The 20,882-nt window shown below is 49.3% G+C and overlaps 1 protein-coding gene and 1 long non-coding RNA gene across 5 annotated transcripts in view; both read right to left on the bottom strand.

Annotated features, from left to right (window-relative positions):
* FERMT2 (FERM domain containing kindlin 2) overlaps window positions 1-20,882 on the bottom strand; it is a 51,160-nt gene that overhangs the window by 11,767 nt on the left and 18,511 nt on the right. For 2 of the 4 annotated variants that reach the window (XM_054826306.1, XM_054826302.1), the window contains exons 3-8: window positions 7,940-8,074; window positions 4,267-4,299; window positions 3,547-3,772; window positions 3,281-3,383; window positions 2,835-2,942; window positions 872-1,006 (exon numbers count right to left, since the gene is read on the bottom strand). In XM_054826306.1, the coding sequence (XP_054682281.1) occupies window positions 872-1,006; window positions 2,835-2,942; window positions 3,281-3,383; window positions 3,547-3,772; window positions 4,267-4,299; window positions 7,940-8,074 (740 nt within the window). The remainder of the gene's footprint in view (window positions 1-871; window positions 1,007-2,834; window positions 2,943-3,280; window positions 3,384-3,546; window positions 3,773-4,266; window positions 4,300-7,939; window positions 8,075-20,882) is intronic. The other 2 variants (XM_054826303.1, XM_054826304.1) reach the window with 1 other exon arrangement.
* On the bottom strand, window positions 15,153-20,858 carry LOC129206670 (uncharacterized). Its single transcript, XR_008577256.1, has 2 exons — window positions 16,739-20,858; window positions 15,153-16,471 (listed from the first exon to the last, which is right to left on the bottom strand). It is a non-coding gene; the product is annotated as an uncharacterized LOC129206670 (long non-coding RNA).

Here is a 20,882-nt window from a genome sequence, read left to right as displayed (position 1 = left end):
CTTCAAAAAGACACTTCGTAAACACTTAAAAAAAATTTTATAAAGAGTGAGACTGGAAAATTACAGGGATTTTAGGGTTTGAAAGAACTTAAAATGAAACTCAGAGATGATATAAATGTGCAAAACGCCTGGAAAAGCTGTGCTGTGCCAAGTCTGACCAGACCTACTCCCTTTTCTGCAGTTTAGTTTTTGGGCTTTACATTTTTAAAGGTGGAAAAACCAGCGTTAAAACAGCGTATCAGGGAAAAAAAAAAAAAAATCTTCTGAAATACAGTCATAGCTCAGTCCAGACTAAAGCCCAGCCTAATAAAAATAGGGTTTCATAAGTGTAAGTTATTTCTGAAAATCACGGCAGCTGTTTTAGATACTGTCAAACTTTGCCATGAATTAGAAACGGTGGAAGAGAAACCTCGGCGTGAAGAATTCAGTATTTTTGGAAAGTCGGTAGCGAGAACAGAAACTAAATTAATTTTATCCGAGTTTTCCATGATTTCATCAGGAAGGTGGCTTGGTGCGGGGGGTCTTACAGTCCCAGCAGGAAAAATTCATTATTGCACTTGACTCTGCAGCAGAGTTGGGCACGTGGGACAGGCTGAGCTCTCCCTGCTAAATTCACTGCAAAAACCCAAACTAAAATCAAATCTTTAAAAATAAAAGACGGTCTTATGGCTACAACCCCTCGGTATTTAAAAAACATTATTTTTCAGAAAATATTATTGGGCTCTGGGTTCTGCATTTCTCCACTGGGCTGTGTGCAACTTTCTCATGCTGTAAGACAGGAAATAAAGGGAGAGGAAGGAAATAGAAAAGCCTGGATGCCTGGAAAAATTCCCACCTCGTGCGAGGCAAAGGGGACATGCAAGATCCTTACCAGGATCGTCGACGTTTTGCCGCCCTCCAAAGTGATTTCCAGATCCGAGAGCGCAGCGTCCACCTCATCCACCTCCTTGTCGCTGTTGTTCAGGTGGTTTTCCGAGGACATGATGGACAGCTTATTGATGTGGTACTGAAAGGCAAGGCACAGCGTTTCACCGGGATGCTCCTGTGATCTGCCGGATGGCGCGGGCTCGTCGTGACACAGCCACCGTGCTTGGGAAGCGGGCTGGAAAACCTGAGCCGTACCCTCCGTGGGAGCAGAGGCTGGCAGGCGCTGAGACCTGAGCGCAGTTGAGTCAGGAATGACCGGCTTGGCTGTTTTCAGTCCAAGGAGTCGGCGGTACGAACCCTGGGGCACCGCTCTGGACCCCGCAGGGCAGAGCTACTCTTTTCACACCATCGCAGCCTGGTTGAGGTTGGAAGGGACCTCTGAAGGTCGTCTGGTTCTACCCCTGCGCAAGCAGGGCCACCTGCAGCCGTCGTCCAGTTGGCTTTTGAGTATCTCCAACGATGGAGACTCTACAACCCCTCTGGGCAACCTGTGCCAGCCCTCGGTCACCCTCACAGTAAAAAAAGTGTTTCCTGATGTTCAGAGGGAACCTCACGTGCTTTAATCTGTGCCCATTGCCTCTGGTCCTGCCACTGGGCACCACTGAGAAGAGCCTGGCTCCATCTCCTTTACCTCCATCAGGTACTGATAAATAATAAGATCCCCCTGAGCCTCCTCTTCTCCAGGCTGAACAGTCCCAGCTCCCTCAGCCTTTCCTCAAAGGAGAGATGCTCCAGGACCTTCATCATCCTCACGGCCCTTCACTGGACTCTCTCCACGATGTCTCTCTTGCACTGAGGAGCCCAGAACTGGACCCAGCGCTCCAGACGTGGGCTCAGCAGTGCTGAGCAGAGGGGAAGACGGCTCACCTCCCTCGACCTGTGGGCAACGCTTTGCTCAACGCACCTTTTTTGCACCGAGGGCACCTTGCTGACTCACGTTCAACATGGTGTCCACCAGCACCCCCAGGTCCTTTCCTGCCGGGCTGCTTCCCAGCGGGGTGGCCCCCAGAATATACTGGTCCCTGGGGTTGTTCCTCCCCAGGGGCAGGACTTTGCACTTCCCCTTGCTGAACTTCATGAGGCTCATGTTGGCCCATTCCTCCAGCCTGCCGAGGTCCCTCTGGACGGCAGCACGACCCTGTGGCGTATCCGCCACACCTCCCGGTTTGGGAGGATGCATCGCGTCTGTTTTTACCCCAGAAAACCACAACATCCACAAAATCTCACACTAAGGACCATGCCCAACCCACTCTGGACTCCTTGGAGAAGTAAACTGAGTCTTTATATTTCTGTTTTCACTCTTTTTTTCCTAGGAGGGGTCCTAGGAGCAGACAGCCCTGCTCTTGATGGGGATATTTCTGCACCCTACAGCGACGAGGCAGCGCCAGACCACACGTAGTAAATGGCCTGCCACCCGTCTCACACAAGTCAATAGCAGGTGTAGCATTTATGCCAAATCACGACGAGTATTTAATAAAACAGATAAATAAATAGTTCTGGGAAACCCACAGATTATCAGCAGCTGTTTGGGGGGGCAGCGTGCCAGAAACGCACAGTTCAGTAACCTAGTGTACTTAGTGGGGTTTGTTAAGAAGGGCAAAACTAAAAGTTAAGATAGACATAAACATGTTTGGTAAAAGAAGGCCAAGTTCCTTTTCATGAGAAGTAATCAGCAGCAAATATTTAAATTACCTAATAAGCTCAAGTGAGGACTGGGAGACGGGAAACGATCCGACTTCTCCCAGCACGAGAAGTCCAAGCTCCCACCAAAGACAAGGTGAGGCTTAAAACAGCCGTTACAGCAGATTTCACTTAGGGTGTTAATCAATAATCATCAACAGAGAAGTCTGCAAAGCTACGAAATCAAGTTTAGCCAAAAACCGTAAGCGTCTCGGGCCGTCTCCTACCTGCAGCGCTGCAAACATCATCATTTCTTCCTCCGTGCACTCGATCTCCTCCAGCAGAATAGCCCACTTGGACTGCTCGTACAGCTGGTTGATCCTGATCGCGTCGTACTACGGCACAGCACAAAACCACGGACCGGTTGCAAAACGTACGAGCCCGGTTCAAGGCAACCCACTTCATCTTTCATTTGCACGCCACGTTTCAATCCGAGACTGAAAAGCCTCTGCCACCGAAGCAGGGTGGCTCTAAGAAACCCTTAAACATCTCCAGCAACACCTCAGCATTAGCAAACCGGTACGCGGGAGCACGCAAAGCCAGGTTTGATGCCTGCAAGACCAATTTCCAAAGCGATGGAGGATTTACCCCCACAAAAGCCCGCTAGAGACAGAGGTATCCTTTGCTCAAAGCCTTTGCTTGCAAGACGCGAGTAAAACAAATAGCTCTGTACCTTTGGATTCAGGTCAAAAAAGCTGTAGTACTTGAACCGGAGCAGCAAAGCTTCGTTTTCTTTCACCTCCTGCTCCATAAGAGATCGGGACGAATCCAGCCATCTGTAAATTGTCAAGACGGGATAACACACACAAAAAGCTCTGGTGAAGTCGTGATGACTCTTTTAAGAATGCAATTTAAAACCGCATATTGAAAAGAACAAAAAAAAAAAAAAAAAGAAAAAGAAGAAGAAGAAAAGAGCAGAAAAACAAATCCTTAACTCACCCTTGGTTGATTTTGGCTTTATCAAGCAGCGCCTGTGGCTTGTACATTTTTGCTAAGGACTCCGGGGAGGTGACGGGCTGGCTGACGGCCAGGATGCCCGGGTTGCCTTCCGACAAGGCGCTGTCACCGAACCAGGCTGAAGTGGGTGACAGGGGACTGCCGTCGTGAGCATCGTAGGTCGGCGTCATCGTTTTGCTATACAGTCCTGGGCTCGAATATATGTTTCCTACCAGTAAGAGGAATAAAAGCTGGGAGTTAGCTTAGGGCCAAGCCCTGCCTGCTCCCAACCAAGCCAACTCAGACACAAACCCAAAGCCAGCGGATGAAAAAACCTTCCCTTTTTTTTTTTTTTTACCATTTTTTTTACCATTTTTTTTTTTTACCTTTTTTTTTTTTCCCCCGCAATGGGAAAACACTGCGCTGCTTGTTTTCCCATGAAAAGCTGCCCCTCTCTCTCAGCTCTTCTCCGAGAGCAAAACTGATGGAAAACTCATTCCAGCCCAAATCCATGGGAAAAAGCACAGGTCTCCCACGCCGGGAAACTCCTGCCCCCTGCGTTTCGGTGGCACCTGGGACACGAACGGCCCCCGACTTACCGGTATTACCTGTTGCTTAAAGATTTTGGAAGTCAAAAGTTTTAGAGGAGCAGGAAAATAAACTAAGGGCGCAGCCAAAGAGACCAGAGGCAGAGCGCAAAAGTCCTACTGAGGTGGAGCTCACCTTTGACGGGGCCGATGTAAAGAATATCGGTGCCTATAGAGAGGGAAAGAAAGGAGGGAAATGAGAAGGCGAGAGAAAGTTACCCGGAGAGTAGGACAGGAGAGAAGCCAAAACCAGGCATTTTTTGGAAGAGAGCAGAATAGCACAGGTGAGGTTTAACCACCCAAACGGAGTGTTTGCAGCAACGCCGGTGGACTCGGCAGGCAAAGCAACCAAAGTGACTCCGCGGTTATTTTATCGACGTTACGAGAAACAGCCGGGCGCGGAAACGCGGTATTTCACGGACGGAAAAGCTTGCTGAGACGGCCAAACAAATTTGGTATTAATATGCCGAGCGAGTGGTGCGGTTTGGTGCAAAACTGATCCCGAAGCACATGTTCCTCCCAGGGCTCTCACAGCGTTACAGCTCGTACACACTCAAAAATCCCCACCCTTTTAAAATTACAAATATGAAGAGAAGAAAGGGGACCCAGCTAGGTAGAGCTAAATAGTCCTTATTCATCTCACAGGAGCATTGATTTTTATGTTAAGAATATAAAATCCAGATTTTCAAAATAAGGGAGGTTCAACGACCGTATTCTAATGTCAGCAATTCCACTGCGTACGCACGTCAGGCAATGAGCTCAGCACCATTTATAATGGATTATAATCCACTATAATCCACCAGCACCTGGAAGGACCAATAAGTGGCACTGGCTTTTTGGGAAAGAGCTGTGTCCTTTTTCGATCACGAGCCTGTTCAGACGTGCGATTCGAGGCACCCAAACTCGTCCTCCAAGAACACTACTGAGGGTGTTGAAGGGGCGCGTGGCAGGGTTGAGATGCCAGAAGCAAGGTCTTCTGTGCCACCTCCTGTTGCTGCCCCAAACCACCTCGCTCCGAACGATCCCTCCTCCCTGAACGCCCAAGAAATGACCGAAAGCTGAGCTAAACACCTGGAAAAGTCTAACAGCAAAATAATAGAAAAACCTTTCCAAACTCTTTTATGTTGGTTTTTTTTTTTTTTTGTGATGGGTATCTCAAGGAGCGGTACGAATGGTTTGAATCAGCAGCAGCACGCCAATGACGGCCAACATCTCGGCTAGGAAACTTAAATAATACAGACACGCGATTCTAAACTGTCTGATGGGATAGAAAATAGAAGTGAAAACTGGCAGTCACCACCTAACAAGAAAACTGCAGGATGCTTTTAGTGCTCCTGCTACTTTTGCTGGCACCCTGGTCTGGATTACTCTTTTGACAAAAAGCCTGGGGGCCGGTAAGCGCCGTGGGAACCTGCCACCGAGACAGACCCAGCAAACTGGGCGGGAGCAAACCAGCTGCAGAAATGATGAAGGGATGGAGATATCCACCTCGGAGCTTCACGCTTGCAAGGAGAAGGCTGGGGGTGACTTGCCAGGTACTTCTATCAGGTACGTTGGGAGTTGGACTCGACGATCCCTATGGTCCCTTCCAACTTGAGATATTCTACAATTATAAAAGCAACAGAAACGTGCTCTCCCCACGGACTGCCGTTACGCTGGAGCAGAGCGGTCCAACAAGAACCGGCAATAGACCACCACCACCATCCATAAACCATACCCTGAAAGACGCTCTTGCCCTCTTGCCAGCCTCACCCTTCACGTGGCTCAAGCAGACGGGGCTGAGCGTAAACTGGACTAACAAAAGAAAACCCCACTTCTCGCCCCAAATCGGGCAGGTTTTCCCACGGACATCCCCCCACATTCCTCCACTCGAGTGTCTGCTCCAGAGGAGCAAAGCTTCCCCTCGGATGTTGTCCTCATCACCTCCGAACATCTCAAACATCTCAGAAGAAGCTTCCCTTAAAAAATTTGCCTGAGGCAGGCAATGTCATGGAAAGTTCCAGGTGAAATAACTCTAAGTTTGGCTAACTTATAAACAAGTGAACACAGGTCTTTTAATGGAAAGTGTTGGGCAACATTTACTGTGGGTGTATTGACAGCTCTGCCTACCGTGATTTAAACGGTTTCACTGCCAGGTACGGGGTGCTCAGTGACAAAACATGCCCATTACATCTACATGCACTGAACTAAGCAGATCTCAAAATATTAACTCGTTTTACAGAAGCATTCAGCACACAAACTAATGTTGGAACAACGCTAGAAACAAGTTTATTCAGATTAAAACCATTACTTGTAACTAATGGCACCTAAACATGGCAGGTAGCTGCAGTAATTAAACCTCCAGTAAAAGTAATTTCATTCACAGGGAAAGCAAAACCAGCAAGACACTTCAAAGTGACTTGCTGAAAGACCAACAAATAATTAAAATAATAACCTATCTTTCGCGTACATTTCCCCCAGAGCAGGCCAAGTATTTCCTATTAATCTAAGGGAGATGCTCTCCATCAACAGTGACTTTTGGAAAGGCTAATTACGGACTTTCAAGATGAAAATGCCAAATGAAAATTGACCGGAGCCTTGCCCGACGCAGGCAAAACTCCCTGAGCCCAGAGTGGGAGAGGATTAGCCCAGAAGTGTTTTTAAGTAACTGAGAGGAGAAAGAGCGAGACCGGAGCAAAAGGAGGATTATTTGTCCCCTGCACCAGACCCGTTTGCTGCAGAGCCCGTGGTGCACACCACTTTGGCACGGCAGCTCCAGGGTATCGTTGCCCGTGCCCTGTGCGGCCAAAACCTTTCTGCTTGCAAGCCCAGAGCCACCAGCGGCATTAACCGCGCTGCCTGACCCTCCCCTGTACTTCAGTTAATTTAAGACCAACGAATACAAGTTTACTGAATTCCAAGATATTTTTTTTTTTTCCTTAACTAAAGCTGCCCTGCTTCCTTTTCCTCGCTGGATTTAAAACCAAGAGCTTTGGCAGCCAGACACGTCTCACCCTCCCGTCAGCGTGCATCTCTGTGGCTTTCTCCGCAAGTCCATTTGGGCTAAAGTGCTCCCACTCGACCGACTTTATGGTTTAAGCTCCTGCCGTTTGCCTTCAAACACCAGACCTCGGAGCTGAAAAACCTCTCCGCTTGCAAACACCTCCCTGCATCAATTTGCTGCCTGTGGCAAGAGGTGTTACTCCATCAGCGACATTACTCCATCAGCGACGTTACTCCATCAGCGACGTTACTCCATCAGCGATTCTCTTAGTAGCTCTGCTCAGGTTCTGTAAGCCAGACTGGCAAACTACCCCCTCCAGCAATAAAAAGGTTTCGTTTTTTAGCGTCCCGAACTATAGCTATGACCTTAACATAAGGAAACACTAATGCAATTAATAAAATACTGGTTTTGCTGGGCTAATAAGTAAGGAGTAGAACGGTCGTACTGCCTAAACACACCTGGAATTTGACATTAGGAACTATTTTCCATTTAATTCCTTTCTTAACAGGGTAAGAAAACCTTTCAGTAAGGCAATCTGAGTGTTAAAGTGGTCACAGTTGGTTTCTGGTTTATTTTATAAAGCCTGGCGTTGTTCTGCTCCCCTATATGCGTGACAGCTTCGGGCATGCATCTGTGCGACCGCGACCGAGTGCTGCAGCCTTGGCTGATTTGTGGCATTTATCTGGGGTCCGTTTCTTGCACAGACCTTACGGAATTAGGTGAGACCGATACCGCTATATCGTTTTTCTCCCCATTTTATTATCTGTTTGCCTCCTGCCGACCCCGTCCCTGCGAGCCCATCATCACAAAGCAAGCCCCGGCTCACCGGACCCCGGCGTGATGAGCGGACCCTCCAGCTCAAAGGCGTCGTCTTCGCATTGATCATCCAACTTCTTCTTTTTTTTCTTGGACGGATCTCTGGGTTTTCTCAAAAGGGAGAGCTCTTCTGGATGCCTGATGTCTGGGGAGAAAATGGACCACTTTTACAAAGGTAGGATGGAAAAAAAGGGGGGGAAAAAAAGAATATCCTTCCTTTAGGAACAACATCCAGCAATGTGCAGTATCTCCCTCGGCTGATTTTCCTGCTTTGCAATGGTTAAAAATCAAGTTGAGAACATTTTCCCCTGCAAGTCTATCAGGAACAAACACCATCCTTGGCTGGAGAGGTAACATAGCGTTTGGGTAAAATACAGAATTTCCCAGGCACAGTCTCTCAAATGCAAACACTGCCAGTCCCGCAACAGAACCTAGTACCATCCCCACCCATTATCTTAAATATAATATAAAAATATAAATATAAAATAAATATATAAATATAAATATAAAATATAAATAATTAACCAGCATGTAACCCCCTATTTAGGCACCTAGGTGACAGGCCAGGTACTCTCACTTCCAGAGGAGCAATCCAGGAGTTATGCAATTTATTTACTTATCAGACTGGAAATTTTAGAGCCTATATTTAAAGCACCCATTTTTTTAAAGAGATCTTGGCCAAAGTGTTTCCTTTTCACAGCAAAATTCTAGCCTCTCCCCTTTCCCTGCCCAGAACCAGCCTGAATAATTTTAAACCCATGATATTTAAAACGAAGAGCATCACAGCGTGTTTGTGTGTTAAGCCATGGCAGTACGAGGGGGACTAATGAAAAAGAGAATTTTGGGATCATTTCCCACAAAGGTGGTACTTTGGTTTTGCTTCTGCTTGCTGCAGTCGCTTCCAAGCTGGAAGGAGCTTTCCGGGAAAGCGGAGCCCACGATCTGTCGTACCACCAAAACCACCGAGGGATTGGAGGGGAGCCAGGAGTCCCTCGCCGGTGCTGCAAAAACCAAGAGGGGAGAAAAAAGAAAAAACCCCAACCCCCTCCATCTACTCTAAACCGTCCTCAGTCGATATGTGGGAACTGACCTGGAAAAGCATTCACCTGGGCACGAAGCCATCCTACTGCAATGATGAAAGGCTGCAAAAAGGTCGGGGAAGCTCTGAAACACAGCTTGGATTGGAAAAAAAGGAGATTATGGGTCACGCTTGAGCCTGGAGGGGAGAGTTTCGGAGCTCTCCTCTGCAGCTGGTTGTCCATGTTCAAGCCCCTGTGTTGTTTCTAGCTCTGTTTTTTGCATGCATCACCCGAAAAGGCTCAGAGATGCGCAAAGCTTTGCCTTCGGCATGCCCAAAGGAAAACAGCCCCCGGTCCCGTCCCTGCTGCACATCGAAGCCCGGAGCTGCAGCTGCAAGGGTAGGTGAGGAGCTGGTTGCGTTGCAGCCAGGCTGTATTTTCCCACCAAGAGGAATGCTGAACGAGACAATAAGTCATTATTCTAACGAGGAGAAGTTAGAGGGTTTGCATCTCCCCCCAGCATCTTTCCTTACTGCAAACGAGCCGGGGAATGCCAGGCTGGAAGCGAGCTCGGCTCCCCACCTCGCCCCAGCCAGCGACACGCCGCGAGCCCATTAACCGGAGGAGCTCTTCCAGATTTGTCAGGGGATGGCTGCCATTACAAACAGTACCTTGCAATAATTACGTTTTTGTTTTTAATTAATTAATTAAAGCACGGCTTCCCTGCCAGGTCACATCCCTGGGCTTCGTGTCCCTGTTTGCAGAGACGGTGAGCATCACGGGCCATCCCCTCCTGGGGAGGACACCGCCACAGCCTCCCTGCAATGCTATTTTACATAACAACCTCTGCTTTTCCCGTTTTTTTAAAAAACCAACTGCCCATACACCACCACCAACCCCTCTGCGCCTGTCATGTTTGGGGGGTTTGATTTTAGGTGACCTCCAGGGAGGGAGCCCGCTAGCCCTGGCGTTCCCAAATCCAGAGATTGGGCATCTCCGGATTTAACTCTCTCTTGTATCGTGGGTCTCCCATCCCAAACCGTCATCTGGCACAGCTTTAATTTAAGCTTTATTTATATACTTATATAACATTTATATATTTATTTATTTAGATATAAGCTTTACTTAATTTAAGCTTTAATTTAACACCGATTTGTCACTCCTACCTACACATCACCATGCTAAACACCATCCCCGCACCCGCTAACCAACGGCGAAGTTTCACCGCACGACTTTTTGACCATTTCTAGCAATAAATACCTACCGGATGAATCCAGACAGCTATTCGCATTCCCATTTATCACAGCCGGCTTACCTCACGAAGAAAAAATCTGCTGGGACAACCAGGGTCACTCACAAGGGACGACACGCGGCACAGCCTAAAATGAGGAGTTCCCCTGGTATTTTGCTAGCAAGGTTTTACTCTGATGTTTATTTATGGTGCATTAGCAACTGATACAGCCTCTCAGCTGAAACCATTCAGAGAGGCCAAGAGAAGGGCTCCGGGCCAAGCTCGGCTCCTGAAAGCAATCTGTTGGAGACGGCCCAAAGCTTGACCATCTGATTTCAAAGCAACTTTTTATAGTCCCTCAGTTGTTCGTGACGCTATCGTCGGGTTACAAAGGAGACGGGTGAGTTTTCGGCAGCTGCTTCGGAACGGCGCACGGCCGCGGGGCACGGCGAAGGCAGCGATGCCGGAGCATCCCTGCTCCCCTGCAGCCGAGCGCCTTTCCCATTGACGAGCTATACATTTCTCCCAAATAGCGGTCCGCCGGACATACCATCGTCTCCGAGACTTTACAAACCCGCTGAAGCCAACTGAGGGTTGCAGGGGACATTAAAAATAAAGCCCACCATGCTAAAAAGCGGAGAAAAGCAGCAAGAGCGCGACGCTGTTTTTATTTCCCACCCCAGATTTCGAGAAAAAGCGAGAAGCAACTTTGCACGTTTTCTGGCTGAACGTTTCAATCTTTCAGTAAACTGCCGGTGAAAAAACCGTTTGCCGCTACTTGCGATTAATAAGTGTACAAAGGGTCTTAAAAGCGTGTTTTGAACAGAGCTGGGCTTGGCAAACGTGGTGTTTAGTTGCTGTAGCTAAAGCAGAGCCTATCCCAGGGTGTAAGGGCTTGCAGACGGTAGGACTCCAGTTAAATGGAAACTGGGACAAGGAACCGCTCCAAAGCCCCAGCCCCTGTTTTCTGGCCGTAAGAGCAAGAGAAAGACCCTTAAAGTATCCAAGTGGTGCAAAAAAAGTAAAAAGTCCTTTATATAGGTTTGGGCTTTTTACTAAATCCCACTGCACCCGGAGGAGCCCGTTTGCTGGAGTTCTTCGCCTGGGGTAAAACATCTCCCCAGGGTTTGACTTCAGCCCCAAATTCCCACTCGAAACCCTCCATTAACGATTTCAGCCCCGTTTTCCAGCCAAAGCCACGCTGCTCCTGCCAAAGGTCACTCTGAAGGAAAAAGGGACAGTGAAACGCGGACGGACCAGGAGAAGTGACCTTCTGAACAAGGCTAATGTGTTGACTCTTCAATTGACGCGTCGGTGGGGGCTGTGTTTGCTTTAAAAGAAACTCCGTGTCTGTACACACGAGACAGATGGCACTGGCAACGTCTACTAGAAATTACTGTAAATGTTCCTTTTAGCATTTTATTTCTATTTATTGTGTAAGCGCGCGAAAACCCAGCTATCCAGCCTCTTACTGAGCATCCCCGGCGTCGCTGGTGGCAGCCGCTAGCAGAAACCGTCTGCGAGGATACCCTTTGTACGGAGAGGAGAGCGCCGAGCAAAATCTGGTCCAAAACCATTTTTCAGCTGGATTTGAGCAAGAACCGTTTGTATTTTGACATCTCCTCCAGCCCACGCTGGACCAGCTGCAGCCGTGGCTGAGCCCTAACATCGTTGCAGCTCCGTGTCCATGTCCTAGCAGAAGGGCTTTGTCAAATTTAGGGGATTTTTTGCCCAGAGAGGTGGTGGATGCCCCATCCCTGGCAACATTCAAGGTCAGGCTGGATGGGGCTCCAAGCAACCTGGTCTAGTTGAAGATGTCCCTGCTCACTGCAGGGACCAAATGGCCTTGAAAGGTCTCTTCAACCCAAACCCTTCTGGGATTCCATGATTTTATCAAGCGAAGGAAACGCCCTTTGGCAAAAAGACCACACATATAGGCATTTCATCGGTGGCGTTTCAAAAACACAACCGGGAAGGCGGCTTTTAACCTCCAAGAAAAAATTTCCCAACTGTTGGACGAAGACAGTTTACTCCCTACAGCATCTTCTTTTCCATCTGCCTCCAAGAACCAACTTGTGCCTGTGCTGTCTCCTGCCGAAGACAAATCCATGGCCTTTTTTTCCCTGTGTAATCCCTCATTTCTCATCCAGCCCCTGCACAGCTCACCCAGCCCAGCTGTGCCCATTTATCTCCCACCCAGAGACAAACAACACAACTGGGATGAAATCCTCCTTTTTTCATAGGACACCACACCAACCGCCCCTAGAAAACCGGCTTTAAAGAAAAACAGCCGCCTCGCAGGGTGTAAAATCCACAATTTATGCTCTTTTGCATCGAATCCACCAAGTAAATCTTGCAGCTGCTGCATCTTTAACCGCCACAGTGTATCGTGATGGGAAAGCAGTCGTGGTCAGAAATCCACGTGTCTCGGCGTGGAAGAACGGCTGATCTTGCTGCTTCGTCCCCCATCCAAGATGTGGGGTCTGCAGCCCCCGCCAAGAAGCACGCCAAGGGGTCGGGGGACATTCAAGTGACGATTTCAGTGCTCCGAGGGATGGGCTCACACCGCCGTGAGGCATCAAATCTATGGTTTTCCTGCATGACCTACGTACGCATCACAGCATCACCCACTGGAAGGGCTGTCTGAGTACGTACCGACTTCCCCCAAAATTAAAATGACGGGAAATCACACTAGTTTCAATATCCAGTTTCGATATACAAGAAAAATTCTCCAAAGAAGCTGTTAGCATCCATTTTTCCACCCGATTTCTGGCTCCCTTAAAAGGCCAGAGGGCTGGTTCGCCTGGGTAGCTTTTGAAGCATAAAAACTCCATCATTTTACTTGTCGCACAGACAGCATTTAGGGGAAATCCTCTCTTTAATGCTGATCCAGTCACCCTCCATCAGGAAATGTGTTTCGAATCAAGTGGGATACCTCTGCACTGGATCGCTGCTGTCTCGAAGCAATGACTCATAAAAATTACAGCCTTTGCGCATCGCCATGACGATTCTTAGAAAAATGAGACCTCAAACCCCATTTCTTTCCCAGTTCAGACTTTAAAAAAAAAAAAAAAAGAAGTATTTTTCTTTGGAATGAGTGAATTCTATGGATCGAGCTTCATGGTGTGAGTTTACAGAATTAAGTACCCGACTTATCTTCAACATAAATTCACTCGAGATAAAAGTTTTGCAAAACAGACCAGAGGCAAAAAAAAAAAAAAAAAAAAGGAAAAAAAGAAAAAAGACGACTTATATAACTCTTGAAGTGCCCGGAGATAAGACCATGGTTGTACCAGACGCTGGGCAGTATCTGATGGTGGAGCAGGTCCTCACCCCCTTCACACAGTTTACTAGCTTTGTACACCCGCCTACATTCAGAACATTTTATTATGGGTTCTTCAGCTGCCTGGGTGCTTAAATATTTATTTGGGTAAAAGCCAAGCTCTCCACTCGCTGCCCCGGGCCATGCAGCTATGTCAGGACATCCCACAAAACCTCCTGAGATGCCCAACGAGTGCCACGGCCAGACCAAACCGGGGCTGACCCTGGCAGGGGCTTTGCCAGAGCCTTCCCAAATTCAGCGTGGAAAACCCAAGCGCCTGGTGACTTATTAACTTGCCGCCGGAGCCATCATCTGCAAAACCACCCCAAAAAACGAGGTCAGCGGGGTTCGCAGCGGCACGACCGCCGCTCGCAAACGCCGTCTGCGCGAGCGGTACCCAGAGCCGAAATCGGGCACCGTCGGCCGGGGGGACCTCAGGAGGAGGGAGCCAGCGGCGATGGAGCCAAGCGTTACTGCGAGGCTGACACAAAGGGCCGTCGGAGAGACGGAGTCAACAAACGCCCAATGTTCGGGTGGTTTTTTCCGCAAGTGGGATGAAATCCCCAGACTCCAGTTATCCGGATGCCTCTCAGAGCACGGAGAGCACTCTGAGCCTTGCCCCTGAAGTGTCTGAACTGCAGCTAAAGTCAGATCAAACTCAATTAAATTAAGCACCGCAAGCAAGAGAATAAATCCACTTACACCCTCTGCATTGGACCATAAAGAGCAATCGGAATAATCTTAAGGAAGGCGGTGGCATTGAGTTTGCCAGCATCTCCTAATGTCTTCAGGATGAAAGTCTATTTAAAGGGTCTCTGTCAACAGCAGAGTAAGGATAAAAAAATTCACTGACTCACGCGGTGACATACAACCTGATGCTGCTCAACAGGCAGAACAGAGACTGGGGCGGGGAGGAAGAAAGGGGAATATTTTTTTTCCATTTCAGTCACTTTGCAATTAAATTTCGTCATTTCTCTTACAGTCCAGTTTCTGATGTTCGTCTGGATCCTACACAACAGCTGCAGCCGAATATAGGAAAGCAATAAAAGAGGAAAATAGCAAAATGAAGAAGTTGGCAGCGGCACACTTGGGCCTCGCAATTTAAAAAGCTGAGCGCATTGCAATTTGGCCGACTCTCTAAATGGTAAGATTTCCTTCCACACCTATCCCCTAGACATATTTAGAAATAGCTGCGCTACTGCCAAACCTCTCTGCTCGTGGCAGCAAAAGGCAGCAAACCCTTCCTCGGTGTTTCACCGCGTCTGTCTCCGTGCCAGTACGCGAACGCCGGTCCCCAAGCGTCATCGCCGTGCTACTGAGCATCCGGAGACTGCATTACGAGGTGCTGGGGTCACCCCCCCCCCAAACACCCCCTGAGATTCTCACGTGCATCTACCAGGACTTCGTTTCAGCCCCACTATTTTAGGAAAAATGCTACTTTATTTTCCAGTGAGGCGTAAAGGAAGGAAAAAATGGTTTGAAGAGGTTTGCGACAGCCAGGAGTAACTCCAGACAGTTTTGCCTCCTGGAAAGCAATTGTGCCGGGGCAGAGCCCTGGGAACGCTGTGCATCTCAGAGTACCACAGGGTTTCAGTTTTGAAAAAAAAAAAAAAAAACCCCCCAAAAAAACCCAAAAAACAAACCAACCAGCGGCTTTTTATAGAAGTTTTTTTGGCAACGGAGGGCGTGGAAATATTACAAATACTTCAGAAGTCAGAGGACGTTCTGTACTGGAGTGGAGACCATTTATAAAGAAAAAAAAAAAAGGTAGGGTCATATTCGGCGTCTAGACTGCTGGACGGTGTCGCCTTGCTGGGGCTGGGCTTGCATCATGCCGCTCCCAAATGCCACCGTCACCTCATCTCGGGTTGCGTTCGTGGCTGGAGGCTGAAGCGAGGAAGACTGGCCACGGCCTTCCCATCAGTCACGCAGCCTCGGGCACCTCGTTATTTCGTGGCTGGAAAGCTGCCTGGAGGAAAAGGACCTGGAGGTGTTGGTCGACAGCCGGCTGAACATGAGCCAGCAGTGTGCCCAGGTGGCCAGGGCGGCCAACGGCATCCTGGCTTGGATCAGGAACAGTGTGGCCAGCAGGACCAGGGCAGTGATTGTCCCCCGGTACTGGGCACTGGTGAGGCCGCACCTCAAGTTCTGTGTTCAGTTTTGGGCCCCTCACTACAAGGAGGACATTGAGGTGCTGGGGTGTGTCCAGAGAAGGGCAACGGAGTAGTGAAGGGTCTGGAGCACAAGTCTGATGAGGAGTGGCTGAGGGAACTGGGGGTGTTTAGCCTGGAGAAGAGAAGGCTGAGGGGAGACCTGATCGCTCTCTACAACTGCCTGGAAGGAGGTTGTGGTGAGGTGGGCATTGGCCTCTTGGGACAAGTAACAAGCGATAGGACAAGAGGAAACGGCCTCAAGTTGTGCCAGGGGAGGTTTAGGTTGGATATTAGGGAAAACTTCTTCACTGAAAGGGTGGTCAGACATTGGAACAGGCTCCCCAGAGAGGTGGTGGAGTCACCGTCCCTGGAGGTGTTCAAAAAGCACGTAGGCATGACACTTCAGGACATGGTCTAGTAGACACGGTGGTGTTAGATTGGCAGTTGGACTTGATGATCCCAGAGGTCTTTTCCAACCTTAAAGATTCTATGATTCTGTGATTCTATTTGGGGCAGGCAGGGGCGAGGGGAACCGTCACCCATACCGGACTCTCCGCATCCCGTCCCTCCTCCCTCGGCCCCACAAGCTCCTCGGCACGGGACCACCCTTACCCTACGCAAGAGGGGTCCCAATTTCCTGGCGTCCCTCGCCCCCGGGGGAGCTGGGGACTGGAGCAAGACAGGATGCGGGCATGGAAACTGCCGCTGCTCCACACAGGATGCTCCGCAGACTTTGTTTTCCAAAACAGGTGATTAATTCACATGAAGCTCTTTGAGGATGACGAGGCAGGAGCTGGGTGTGATGCCCTACCAGCCCCTGGGGAAAAAAATAAAATGACCTGAAGGGAATTTCTTCATCTTGCACAGCCTCAGGGTGGGTGAGGGAGGGAGCGGTCATGAATTTTGGAGCAATTCCTCCCAGAGCTGCCTCCTCCCGGCTCCAGCACCACGTCCTCCTCCCAGCTCCCACCAGCACCAACTGGAATGATCCCTGCTCCTCTGCTCAGGCTGGAGGGCAGCGTAGGTCCCAAATCGTCACAGCCAGAAGAAGAGGAGAAGGATGCAAGCTTTCATGCCAACATACCTCCCCTCGCCCTGCGGCTCTGCAACGTAATGCTGTTTCCCCACGAGAAGCAACATCACCGGGGCAGGAAACGCCGAGGCATGGGAAAAAACCTTCACGCTTGCATCTCGCTGTTTGCTTTTCCTCTCCCACGTGCTCAGGCAGCAGCAGTGGATCCTGCCCGGAGTCCCTTATTGCTCCCAGGACACGTGGAAAAAAAATACAGGCAGCAGCAGGAGAAAGGGGATGCTGAAAGGAAGCAGCTTAAGGGCATGAGGAGATGCAAGGCGCCTGCTGTCCTGGAATCGAATGAAGCCGTTGTGGAGGAAAAAAAGGATTTTTCCGCTCGTAGGATGATGGGTTAGCGGGAGCTCCGCAACGCAACTGTTGTGGGGGGCGAAAGAGGATTTTTCTGCTCATTGTTATGATGGGTTAGCGGGAGCTTTGCAATGCAGCCACGTCTCCTATCTCCCCAAATCCCGCTTTCCAATGAGGATATTCCCACCCACACCAATAAAGCGTTGATTGCAGCCACATCAAATTGCATTTATGTTTTTGATGGGCTGTCTGCTGGGCAGAAATATCTCCCCACAGGGATGAGGGGAGGAGGGGGACACACGGGAGCCCCGCAAGCAGCACCCCGTTCCAACCTCTGCGCCCTGGCTGCCGGTCAGGCAGGCAGCACAAAACCCTGCCGCTCCAAAAAAAAAAAAAAAAATTTAAAATAAAATAAGTGAAGTTTTACTTTCTCTTTCTCTGGTCTTTAATTGCAGATCAAAGCTGGCCCTTCAGGCCGGCGCCGCCTGCCAGCAGCTGCTCCTGGGCAGATTTCCAGGCCACCCTTCGGGCGAGGGCTGCCCATCCCATCCATCGCCCGGCTCCTCTCCTCCTGCCTGCTCCTGCCTGCTCCTACTGCAGGCAGGGTCAATCTGTGCCGTTAACCCTCCCGACCGCTTGCTGTGGGAATTGAGGAGCTGCAATTCAGCGGCTGGGAATGAGATCGGTTTTTTTTCCTGCTTCGCATGACCTCCAAGAAAGCGAGGGATGTGCGAGCGGCTCCAGCGTCTTCCCACAGCCACCTCCGGGCTGTCCCTGGGGAGCCTCAGCCCGGCCAGCGGCGAGAGCTGCCCTTTGCAGTAACTTCACTCTGCACATGAATAGAGATTTTTCTTTTAAAAGCAACCGTACACTGCAACGGTGACACCTCTGGGTACAACTTAAAGGGAATATAAGAAAAGGCACAACCCTAAATAATTCACCCAAGTGTGTTCCTACTTGCACGGAGAGGATTTTATAAATGTAACCAGCTAGAGTCCTGGCAACATGAGGAATTACATTACTCATTAATCATGCCATATGCTAAAATTACTGAAGTGTGTAATCAAATGCTCCGGAGGCAAAGACAGCAAATAGTTATAGCCAAAATACGAGCAACTCACCAGCACGGTTCCATCAGCTGGACATTGGTCCAAGCCACACCAGACCCTAACTTTAGAAATCAAGGGATTTGCAGGGACAAGAGCTATGCTGTTAGGGCAAGGACTACTTCTTTCCCCTTCTGCCTTGAAATATCTACTCAGTTTTCCACGGGGAAATGATTAATATGGGGTACGAGTGCTCCCTGCAGCCAACATGTGCAGAGATGCCGCGGAGGGCAGGAAAACGTAGTGAGGAAAAACGCGGCAGCGTAAACACTAACGTGGGGGGAACAAAAACAAAAAGAGGGAAACAGGCAGGTTGGGAAAGCGTTATAGCACAGTCTGCAAGACCCCAGGAGAGGGTTGTGTTGGAGAAAAAGGAAAATGCAAGCTCCCTGGGCTGCCGCAGGGACGATCCCACCATCCTACAGCCGCTCTAATTTTTGGCAAGCCGTAGCAGGCACCAAGGTGCGGGCAGATATCCCCCTTGCCTTCCAGGAACAAAACGCCCCGTGCAAATTCAGCATGACATCCCTGGGATGCTTTTGCATGCCGGAAAGCAGCAGCCCCTCTTGCCCGGCAAGCGCGTGACCTCCCGGCTGAGATTAGCTCCTGCCTCCGTCAGCGCTCGGCTCCGGGACCCCGCGCTCGAGGACGTGTCTGACCCACGGCACAGCACCAAGGTCACACACAGAGGAAGAAAGGACAGGCGGTGACCGGGATTTGCATGGACTGGTTTGGTGTTTGCTCCAAGTAGCTCTTAGTTCCATTATATAGTATATATAGGAATATATATAGAGAAAAAAATACAAATATATATGTCATGCCATTGGGAAGCTCTTCCCCGGACCACAGAGGTATTTGGACACCTATGATACATAGGTGTATATATAATAGCTGTGTTTGGACACCTATTATATAGAGATTTATAAACACACCTATTATATATACACCTACGTATAACAGGTGTCCAAATACAGCTATTGTATCTATATCATACAGGTGTCCAAATACCTCTGCGGTCCAGGGGAGAGCTTCCAGCCCCTCCAGCTCCAGCACCGGCACTTCCCTGCATCCCGATCCCCCCTTCCCTCGAGGCGATGTGGAGCCGACGCGGCCGTCTTCCCCGTAGCTCTGCTGAACATCTGGCTCCCAGTAAACACAAAGGCAAGGGCTAAACAAGATTTAATCACTGTATTCAGCCACGTAGCTTCCGTCCATCCTGGTAAGAGTCACTAAAAGGAGAGCGAAGTTTCCAGCAAAAATCCTGCTTTCCCCAAAATCAGGAACTTTTATTTCAGCACGTTGGATGCCGCGGTGGGAAAAGTCAGAACCAGCCTCGACAGATGTGTCCCCCCTGCCTGCTGCAGAGAGGTGGGCTGCAGCTACCCGAGCGGCTTTTTCCCCTTCCACATCTTTAAATATTAGCATTATTCTGCCGGTTCGTTCGTAAATACACTGAGAGCCCTGGAGTTGAAGAAATAGCTGCTTCAGGCCCATGTAAGGTTCTGACTGCTCAGCGTTGTCAGTGACAGATCTCTCGTTACGTGATTAAGTGTATCAGTATTTCCTGACGTGACTCACTGCTAGAAAGATTCATCAGCAACCAAGCGGGCGCCTGTGACCTCTCTGTCTAGCATGGCATTAAAAACAGCAATGGGAGACGGGGAAGCAAAATCGACTGGGAAATAATGCTGGCTAAGCCTTTTCTATTTTAAAGGAGAAATTGCCCAATATTTATATTAAAAAAAAAAAACAGGAAAGAAATAGCAAAGATTCGTAATCAGCTATATATACCGACCTAACCACAGATGCGCCGGAGGCCACGCCGTAACACCGCACGTACGGCCGAGCTTTTCCTGCCTCACAAAATAACTGGGTCAGCCAAGAGTAACCCTGGCTGCTTTTTGAGAGCAGAAATAGATTTACTACTGCCGAGGTCGGGTTGCAGGCTCCTTTCGGAGGGGAGCAAGCTGGAAGGATACCGGTGCGGAGCCCATGCCGAGCGCTGATTCCTCGGGATGCAGTCACCATCTCCTGGGTTGTTGGTTTTTTTGGGGGGGGCGGAGAGAGAAGCACCGGCTTCTGGGATGAGAAATTTGTGAAGATGGGTAAAAAGTGATGCACGAAAGCAGCAGCCTGGGACAAAACCTGTGGACCTGGTAGGAAATGATCCACCCTTTCTTCTGAGGTTTCTTCTCAGGAAGGGAAAGCAGCATGAAGAGGAGTTGGGGAGGAGGGAGGGAGACTCAGTTCCTTCCCTCCACCAGACAGTTTTACAGTGAAGCATCATCACTTAATCTCTAATATGATTTTCCACTGGAAGAGAACCCACGGAGCTGGCAGGTTTCCTATTTCAGGGTTTGTTTCTCATCTAGCACATAAATTTGCAGGAAAAAAAATTATGACCCAACACCAGCAGCTTTAACACAGAGCAGGGCTGCTACCACCTCGCCTAAAAGAAAACTGGAACAACCTCGCTACGAAATAGAATTCAGCACAGAAAACATATTTCTTCTTACATTTCTGCTACAATCGGTCCCGTTATTGAAATATTTGCACATAAAAGGTTAGATGTACAAGGGAAAAAGAGCGGACATCCAGGCTGCTTGATGCCCAAGTGACTGTTTGGTGTTTGAAGCTGGAAAATACCAGCGATTTAGTAAATTTATGAGACGAGCACGCGCATCGAAGGAGAGGCAGGAGCCAAACCAAACGACAACCTCCCCACCGGCGGCTTTCGGCAC

This window comes from Grus americana, chromosome 5, assembly GCF_028858705.1.
Source record: "Grus americana isolate bGruAme1 chromosome 5, bGruAme1.mat, whole genome shotgun sequence".
NCBI lineage: Eukaryota > Metazoa > Chordata > Aves > Gruiformes > Gruidae > Grus > Grus americana.
Note: the sequence above shows the minus strand (reverse complement) of the source record. Positions and strands in the feature narration are given on the sequence as shown.